Source organism: Magnolia sinica, chromosome 7 (assembly GCF_029962835.1).
Source record: "Magnolia sinica isolate HGM2019 chromosome 7, MsV1, whole genome shotgun sequence".
Taxonomy (NCBI): Eukaryota; Viridiplantae; Streptophyta; class Magnoliopsida; order Magnoliales; family Magnoliaceae; genus Magnolia; species Magnolia sinica.
This window is the reverse complement of record NC_080579.1, coordinates 83,508,085-83,518,064: the sequence shown is the minus strand read 5'-3', so window position 1 is coordinate 83,518,064 and position 9,980 is coordinate 83,508,085. Positions and strand designations below refer to the sequence as shown.

Below are 9,980 nucleotides of genomic sequence, written 5' to 3'. Positions count from 1 at the left end.
CTCATTATTTTTGTCTTTTTTAATTTATTTTATTTTTTGGCTGGAGATTTGTCAAATACTCTGTAAAGATTGAATTTGGTATATTTTGAATTAATTTCATTTACATTGAACAATAGTATTTATGGAATATAATAACAAAATCAAATCCCTGACATATGGGATTGACAAGAGGAAAAGAGGAAAAACGAATAATATAGTTTTAAAGATAGAGTTAGAGATAAAGTGAGGTAAACGTGGTCAATACTTATCTCTATACTCCCCCCCTCAAGTTAGAGCATGAATGTTATGAATGCCCAACTTGTGACCTAAGAAATATAATTGTTCAGCTTCTACGGCCTCTATAAAAATATCCGCATGTTGATTTGATGTATGAACATAACAAATTTTGATCAATCCATTTTGAATTTTCTCTTGAACAAGGTAGCAATCAAGTTCAATGTGTTTTGTTCTTTCATGAAAAAACTAAATTTGCAATGATAAGAAGAGCAGCTTGATTGTCGCAATGTAAAATCATTGGGTCTTTGTGAGGGATGCATAAATATGCTAGTAGATACTTGAGCCAAGTAAGTTCACAAGATGCAGTAGCCATTGAATGATATTCTACTTCAATGGATGATTGGTAAATGGTACTTTGTTTCTTCAATGGATGATCGGTAAATGGTACTTTGTTTCCTTGTTTTTTTAAAAATCATACTATTGCCTAGGAATGTGCAGCAACCAATAATTGAACATTAAGTTATAGGACAACTTGCCCACTAGAATCACAAAAGACAAATAATTGAAGCTGGCTTGTGGATGACATCAAGATCCATTGGTCGAGTGTTCCTTTGAGGTAGTGTAAAACTCTTAGAGCAACATTAAAATGTACTTTTCTCGATTAATGCATAAATTGACTCAAAATGTGGATAGATTAAACTATATCCGGCGGTGTGATAGTTAAGTAAATAAAACGTCTGAAAAGGCGATGATATGAAGTAGGATCAACTAATATGTCTCTATCTGTTGATGTCAATTCTAAGTATCGCTCAGTGGGAGAAGAATAAAATTTTGAGCCAAGCATACCCATGTCTTTAAGCATTTCCAAAACGTATTTGCGCTGAGATAGAAAAATCCCTTGAGATGATCGGGCAACCTCGATGCCGAGAAAGTATTTTAGAGTGCCTAGATCTTTGATGTGAAAACGGAATTGAAGGAATGTCTTGAGAGACTTAGTGGAAACGATATCATTTTTTTTTGTAATTATTATATCATTGACATACACAAGAACAAAGGTTTGGAAGCATCCATGAGTGCAAGTAAATAAGGAATCATCGATATTGGATTGAATAAATCCTGCATGGAATAGAGCTTCTGAAAACTTGCTAAACTAATTTCTGGAGGCTTGCTTAAGTCCATATAAGGACTTATTTAGTTTACAAACTCTATTCTCCCCTTGATGGGAAAAATCAGGAGGAATTTTCATGAAATTTTTTTTGTGTGGATCACCATGTAAGAATGCATTATTGGCATCGAGTTGATGAACATATCACCTTTGAATAACAACAATGGCGAGCAAACAATGAACAGTGACTAATTTAGCCACTGGTGCAAATGTTTCATTGTAATTAAAGCCTTCTGGCTGAGTAAAATCCTTGATTATTGGGTAGACTTTATATCGTTCAACTGTGCCATCTAACTTAAATTTGATTTTATATACCCACTTACAGCCAATGAGTTATTTGCAGGGTGGAAGAGAAGTTAATGGCTAGGTATTATTTTGTTCCCAGGTTGTAATCTTCTCGGACAGTGCCTCTCTCCAATGTGGGTGCTTCATGGCCTAGATAAAAATTTTAGGTTTAGGAATAAGGGATATAGCAGGGTATTAGTATAGGCAATGGTGCCATAGGTGATTATCCGTCGGGCACCTCAACCCTTTGATTACCATTGTGGGGCATAGGCGGTACGTAGGGTTGCCCCCCAGGCACCTCTGTCCTACGAGTTCATGGATACACCGAAACCTCTATCCTATGCAACTGGGGCACACCCATAGGTTGCCCCACAAACCCTTGCACCCTGCTTTGCCCTTGATAAAAGGCTTTGCATATCCTAGAATGATCCCTAGCGTTGCACGACCCTTTGTGCTTCATTGTAGGAGGTCGATCCATAATGAGGTTGCCCCCAAGATTGGTTGGTCGTTGGGCTATGCAATAATGGCACCTCGGTCGTCTGACCGACAGGGTTACTTGATCCGACTAGGGCATGATTCCCAAAAACATTGTAATTCTATCGGCCGAGACTCTCTGGATGGTTAAGGTCTCGATCATTTTTCTCTTCCTCTATCGCCATGGATGGTGGTAGAGGGCAATATTGTGGCTCATTTTGTCTAGATCTATTTGAGAACTTGGCTACTGGTTTTACCTTACGTCTATCGGAATGGAGAATGGGATAATATTTTTCAATCGCTTCGAGTCTCCAAAGATGGCTCTCGGCGTTTCTTTCGCTTCTTACTGCTCGTGGCTCGGCATCACTAGCCATTTATTGCATGCACTTCGTCATTTGTTCGAGAAATGCAACAAAATCTCATGGGTGTACTGGGAGGATGTTCCTGCATCAATATCAACCAAATACTCATAATGTTAAGTTAGGTCTTGCTATTCCTCTGCAGCCTCGCCCATGAAGCTAGTCGCTTTAGATTTTGGTGGCATCTCGTCTTGACTGAGAAATATTCACGCCACTGGATTCCACCAGGCATGCCAGAAAGGACGTGTTGCCCTCAATTCAGCCAGCCAAGGCCACTCATGCGACAAAGGGCCTTGATCTGAAGTATGTGTGAATGTATGATTGTGTGGGAGTGCCAAAGTCTACCGGACTCAAAGGTATTGATTGAATTAGTCGATGCCCCTATGTTGAGACAGACATATTGGAGACTAAATCGAAACCTAGATAGACATATTGGAGACTAAATCGAAACCTAAAGTCCTCTCGATCACCAACGATCTTAGAACTGCGCGCCATACTCAGGCAATTTGAGCAAAGGGGTTAAACCTTGCAGATGAGTTGTTTTTGCCTTATAGCAACGATTACAGAATTAGCCGGTGTAAAGACTTTTTTTTTAATCTCACTAGTACTTTAATGTGATATTTCTCAATCAACGTAAAAGACTTATGCATAACAGACTAAAGACTAACATAAACACAATCGATCTTAATTAATATACTAACACTCTTATAATCATTGTATCCTACACTCTCGATATTAAAAACGAAAAGAAAAGAAAAATAAATACTTGGCACGCCCATCGAAAAAGGCGATCGATGCGAGTGGTTAGCAGAATATAACCAGGGTGTTAACAAATGAATTGGAACTCAAGTGGACATAAGGATCTGCCAACTTAAGGTTGTAGATATTTAATCTACTCTTAATGTAAATATATTGCAGCAGAAGCCGTTGGGAAGTAGCGCAGTAGCAAACTAAGCTAGGAAAAGTAAAATAGACATGTAAATAGATGTGTTTAGTGTGGGGCCTCGAGCTCTTTTTTCTGATGTTCCTTTTATAGACTTCTCAAAGTAGTGGAATCCCGTCGCTGGGCTTTAGGATTCTTCCTGTGGGCTTTATGGGCACGCAATATCTCCCCTCATGGATCTGAAGGTTCTTAATTAGAAAATCTATGAAACGTTAGTAGCCGTTGGATCTTAGATTTCCACTCCTACACGTAAATGCTCCCCTATAAGACTCTCAGTTCAATCAATGGAGCATATTTCTCTTAATCATAGTCGTTTATTATGGCGATCTAATTAGATCACCTAGTCCTCGGCGGAAGTGGGATTTGAGACCCGATACAGATCTGTTATCGGACTAAGTTGGATCTCGTTCTCCCATTCTCTTGATCCTGATGGAGTCATGGTTGCGAACCCAATCTGAATGATGTTTCTGTTCCTCTTGATTGTGGCTCAATCCTAGGATGGGTTTGTACATAGATTGGTATGATATGTGGATCTTCAAAATCTTTTGGATTGTTATTAGTTCTCCTAACATCTTTGGGGAAAATCTCCCATTTTGGAAGGTTTGTAGGAAGTAACCTTGAGATGAGATCATATCCAGTGGTGAGATAAGATGTGCTCATTCAGTGAGTCTTTTATAGTCGTGCTAAACATGTCCCTTATTCAATGGGCACGTTTATCGTGACTTAGGGGTGCACATAGGTCGGTTCAGGGGTGAAACCGGAACCGAACCGTTCCTAACGGTTATAGGAGAATCGGAATCAGAACCAGACCGTTAGCACCCTATAATTGAACCGGAATCGGACCGTTAAAACTGGTTCGGTTCGGTTCTGGATTGGTTCCACAGTTCTAGGCATTTTATAAGCTATCCCAACTGCATTAAAAAAAATAAATCTACCCCATGTCCATTTGTGTTGTGATCCATTTGATGAATGGTTTAGATATTGTATAAGGTGTGCAAAAATACATTTATGAAAACAATTAAAAGGTGGAGAGAGATAGATGCCGATGGTGAATGGCGAGAGAGAGAGAGAGAGAGAGAGAGAGAGAGAGAGAGAGAGAGAGAGAGGGATCGTTGGCGGTGGCTGGTGGGCGGAAGGTGGTTGTTCGATGGGGGGTGTGTGTGTGTGTGTGTGTGTGTGTGTGTGTGTGAGAGAGAGAGAGAGAGAGAGAGAGAGAGAGAGAGAGAGAGAGAGAGAGAGAGGATTGGGGGCATCCGTAACAGGGCCGGCGTGAAGGGTTAAGTGAAGGGGATTATGGTTTTTTTTTTTTTTTTTTTGAAATATAGGTTCGGTTCCAGGTTCGGATCCACGGTTTGGTTCTATGGATCGATTCACAGTTTGATTCGGTTCTACATACCCCCAAACCGAGAACCGAACCGAACTAATCAATTCTTTGATTTTTGGAACTATAACTGGAACTGGTGCACTCTAGAACTGAACCAAACTGGTTCTGGTCTAGTTTCACAGTTCCACCGGTTTGATGTGCACCCATATCGTGACCACATGGCTTGCGACAATTCGTCCCCCTACAGGGCCTGGCATGAGTCTATGTCGTTGCAATAATGACAGAATGCGTAATGTTAAAAGAAAATCAGATGCAAATCTCCTTCAAGTACAAGTATGATTCTGGCTGTGCCAAACATGTAGTGTCTCCGCGTGGCGTATTCTTATTAGTCCATGTTATGCGTAAAAAATGGGTGTAAACACGGCCCAACCTCGCCCACAATGTTGTGGCTCTTACCGTGGGGCCCATTCTTGATGCATGTGTTTTATATTCATGTTGTTCATCCTGTTTTTTCATATCATTTCAGGTCATGAGCCCAAATATGAGAAGCACGGTAGACTGTGCCATAGTAAACCGTGGTGATCGAATGTCCCACTATTAAAAATAGCTTAGGGCCCCACTGTAACGTTTTCATAATGTTTATTTGCCATCTAACCTGTTGATGAGGTCAAATAAACTTAGCCGAAAGGAAAAGCAAATATCAACTTGATCTAAAACTTTATGGCCGATTATAAGTTGTTAATGGTCAATTACCATGATTTCTTATGGCATGGTTCCCCTGAGATTTGGATCTGCTTTATTTTTTGGCTTGTGTCCTAAAAATAGTATGCCAAAATGGATCAATAGTGTGGATGTAAAATCATGCATCAAGGTGCAACCCACAGTAAGGCCGCACCTAATCCACTCCCTCTGCATTAATGGGCCATTAGAATCTAGTGATGCGTTGCAAGCTCTAGATCATCCATCACACTATCAAAGCATTAACTTTTTTTCTCTTACTTCTTGTTTTTGAAGTAAAATCTTCTAAAAATATTGTTAGAAAAAATGTTTTTTTTTTTTTTTTCTTTACAACTCTTATACCCCTATTTGGATACCACTAAATAAATTACTTTTTAACTTATGTTAAGTAATTAAGTTACTTTTGTTACTTTTGTTAGCTAGGTAAGCATCAATGTAAAAGTAACTCCTGTGCTAAAATCTACTTATCTTAATAATAATTTTTTTTTTAGCTTTTTAACTTATGACTTTTCTACTTCTCTTATGGTACACGTCGAAGGAAGCTTTGTTTCACGGTCCATATCAAAGGAGGCCTCATGTGGTGGACTATCCACATTGAAGGTGGGCCCCACATGATAGATGACCCCATATTAATGCGGGCCCACATATAGATGGTCCACATCAAAAGTCGGCCCACGATGATAAAAAGTCCACATCCAAGGTAGGCTAGTATGATGGATGATCCACTCCAAAGGTGGGGTATACATGATGGATGGCCCACATCAAAGGTGGACTATACATGATGGGCAATGGAAATTGAAGTTGGGCCCCACATGATGGATGACCCATATTGAGGTGGCCCCACATGATGGATAGTTCACATCAAAGGTTGACCTCTAATGATGAATGACCCACGTCCAAGGAGAGCCCTGCATGATGGGTAACCCACATTGAAGGCGGGGCCCACATGATGATAGTCCACATCAAAGGTAGGCTCCACATGATGGGCAATTAATAATGCTGGCCCCACATGATGGACTATCCATATCAAAGGTTGGCCCTAATAATGAGTGGCCCATATCTAAGGTGGGCCATGCATGATGGATGACCCACATCAAGGTGGGCCCCACATGATGGACAATCCACATCAAAGGTTGGCCCTAATGATGAGTGGCCCATATCCAAGGTGGGCCCTACACAATGGACGATCTACATAAGATGTGGGGCCCACATTATAGACAATCCACATTAAAGGGAGGCTCCACATGATGGGCATTGGATATTGAAGCTGGGCCCCACTTGATGGATGACTAATATCAAAAGTGGGCCCTATACAATAAATGGTGCACATTAAAGGTTGGGTTATGATAATGACATTGATGGTGGCCCTACTTGATGGATGACCAACATCAAAAGTGGGCCTTATATAATGAATGGTGCATATTAAAGGTCGAGTCATAATAATGAATGTCCTACATCTAGGAGTGTACATTGAGTCGAGTTGACCTCAGCTTGACTCGGCTCGCCCACTAGCTGACCCTGGCTCGAACTCGAATCGGCTCAGTCTCTGAGCCTGACTGGCCAGCTCGACTCAGTTCAGTCAACAACTCGGGCCAGTTCGAGCCAAAATCAAGCCTTTGCGGCATTTTCACAAACACATGCTGTGCACTTTCAATTTCTCACCGTGTCTAAAACAACAATAGCTGTTTACAAGTATATTCATCAAACAACTTCTAGGCAACATCAAAATTAAGAAAAAAGATACTTGTTTCATATACATACCTTCCTTGCTACCAACCGACACTTCGTTGTGTCATTTCATCAAACACTTGGTGAGTAACATCAATAACAAAGTAACCAAGGCACCGAACTAGTTCGATCCGAGTTCGATTCGAGTTGGGGTTTGATCCAAGTTGAGTCAAGCTCGGGCTAGCTCGAATTCGGTTCAAAATTTTTACAGGCTCAAAAAAATCAGCTTGACTCGGCTCAAACTCAGCTTCGAACCGAGTCAAATTGAGCTTTTTCGAGTCGAGTCGAGCGAGCTAACTAAGCTAACTCGGTTTGTGTACACCCCTACCTACATCAAAGGTTGGCCTTATATGATGGATGACCCACATCAAAGGATTTGATGGGCCTCATACAATGAATAGTCCATGTCAAATATTAGTCTCATATGATGGATGGTAGATGTGAGGGGAACAAACAAACTTGATGAATAATTGCTTATAATGTTGGAAACCAAATATACCTTTCTACCTTTTTTTTTTATTGATAAGTATGCCACTGAATAAGTAGAAACTAAGATAGGCTACTTATAGTGTAAGTAGTCCAAAGCAACTTAGATCTCACGTGCAAATGTTATGCAACTGTTTAATAAGGTCTTTCCTGTTGCATGTATGCCACCTAACTATGCACCACAGTCTACCATAGTTAACCGGTGCCCAAAAATAAACCATACATGATCGATGAAAAATAATTCCACCTATAAACTTTTAAATTCACTTGGCAGCTAACATGATGATTGGATCAGCATTATTTTCACGCATCCAACTTTCATGGACTTGAATTACATATGCAAATCATGATAGGACCACAAGCATGGTTTTTGGATAAATTCGGATCCTCAGCGCTGGTTACAATCTGATTAGGCAACATCATCAGACACTGTGCATTTAGTGCTGACAACAACTTGGATCAATCCGGATGCAGGAAAACTGAATTTTCGGATAAGTTTACTCCACATAAGTTGATTAGCATACTGAGTACTCTGTGGGGCCACCATGGATGTGTGTATCTTATCCGCACCGTCCATCTGTTTTTCCTGGGCATCCTTCCAAAATAAAGTATATCCAGAACTCAGGTGAACTACACCAAAGGAAACAGTTTGAACTGAACACCTAGCGTTTAAAACTTCCCTCAAGGAAGGTTGTGTAGGATCCGGCTTCATCCAGTGACTACAATCTGATCAGTTCAATTTTAATTTGAATTACTTGCACTTTGTCCGAGTTCCAAGTACTGCATATCATCCACCAGACTCCGCCAGAGTATCAATGCTCTACCCCGTCTTCCTCTCCTCCTAATTAATTAAAACAAAAACATCTTCCTCCTCTCATTCTTTCTATGGAGCTTCCTACTTCCTCCTCGCTTCGTTTCCTAGTCCGACAGTCTCCTTCTTCTTCTACAACTCCCTCAAACCCTAATTCCCAAAAACCATCCTCTCTTCGCCTCTCCTCCCTTTCTCACTCTTCCAGTCTCTTAACGTCGTCTTCGTCGTCCTCGTCTTCCTCCCAATCACAATCTCCCTCTCTGGAAGGCGTCGTCGTGATAGGTTTCATCGGCCGCAGATCTGATGACACATCCCAGCTGATCAACCGCATCCTCGACGGCAATGTATTCGGCTCGGGCAATCTCGATAGGGATCTCGCTTCCGGTTTCCACAAACTCCAATTGGAAGAGGAGGAAACGGGCCCTCGGCTACGGCCGCATCCCAGGATCGGTTATTACTACGAAGAGGAGAAAGGGATTGTCTTCTTGCAGTTTGAGCCATCCTTCTCGCCCTCCACTTCGCTGTGCTCAATTACAGATGGCTCGTCGTCTTTAGCTGCTGACGGGAGGGAGGTGTGTTTATATTCGGTTTTGGAGGAGCAGGATTCAGACGATCTCCTCGGGATGCTAGTCATGTTCTCAGTAAGGTCCCCCCCCCCCCCCTCCCTTTTTTCTTCTTATTTTTCATCTGGTTCTTGTTTCTCATGTGTGTATTTATAATAGCTCATTTCTATGCTCTAATAGCTAGAGTCCCATGTGACTTGTTGGAATTGACTCAGACTCTGTCCATCTGATCGAGTTTGACACTGCAAGTTAGAATCATAGTTAGCGAAATGGCAAATGGAAAAAAAGGTACAGGAAATGGTTGTGTTTAAATCAGTTTCAATAATAAAAGATAACAAAAAATACTGTTAGAAAATGGGAATGCCAAAAATTTGGAGAATGAACAGTTAGGGTTTAATACAGTTCAGACTTTAAAAAAAAGGCTCTATATGTGCATATATGCGTGTGTATGATATATACAAGGTAGAAAACTTTAATTAAAACAATTAGAATATCTATATTTATGAAAAATAATGCATATATAGATAGTCAAATGGCATTCTTTGCCTCTCTCAAATCCTCTCTTTTCAAGTAATCCTCATATAAGTTAATTTGTCTCTATTAAGGGCATGTTTGAATGCATGTAAGTTCTTTAATTGTATGTAACTTATACAGGTGAAAGTAACTTACAGGTAATCCTGTTTAGATGTAAACTATAAGTTACTTATAGGTAAGTTGGTTTTTGTGTTTGGGTAACCTATAACTTAGTTACAGGTGAGAAACTATATATTCACACAAAGCAGAGCTTGGAATAGGGAATTATTCCAAAATCTGATTGATACATATGAAAGCTTGGCACAAAGAACCTACTCCAAACATAACGATGTTCAGATGATTCTATCCATTCAA

At 40.5% G+C, this 9,980-nt stretch overlaps 1 protein-coding gene across 10 annotated transcripts in view; it reads left to right on the top strand.

Annotated features, from left to right (window-relative positions):
- The first annotated feature begins 8,430 nt into the window (after positions 1-8,430).
- LOC131251562 (uncharacterized) overlaps positions 8,431-9,980 on the top strand; it is a 37,300-nt gene continuing 35,750 nt past the window's right edge. For 8 of the 10 annotated variants that reach the window (XM_058252326.1, XM_058252325.1, XM_058252322.1 and 5 more), the window contains exon 1: positions 8,432-9,170. In XM_058252326.1, the coding sequence (XP_058108309.1) occupies positions 8,604-9,170 (567 nt within the window). In that variant the 5' untranslated portion in view covers positions 8,432-8,603. Of the gene's footprint in view, positions 9,176-9,980 lie in introns of all 10 variants that reach the window. The other 2 variants (XM_058252330.1, XM_058252331.1) reach the window with 2 other exon arrangements.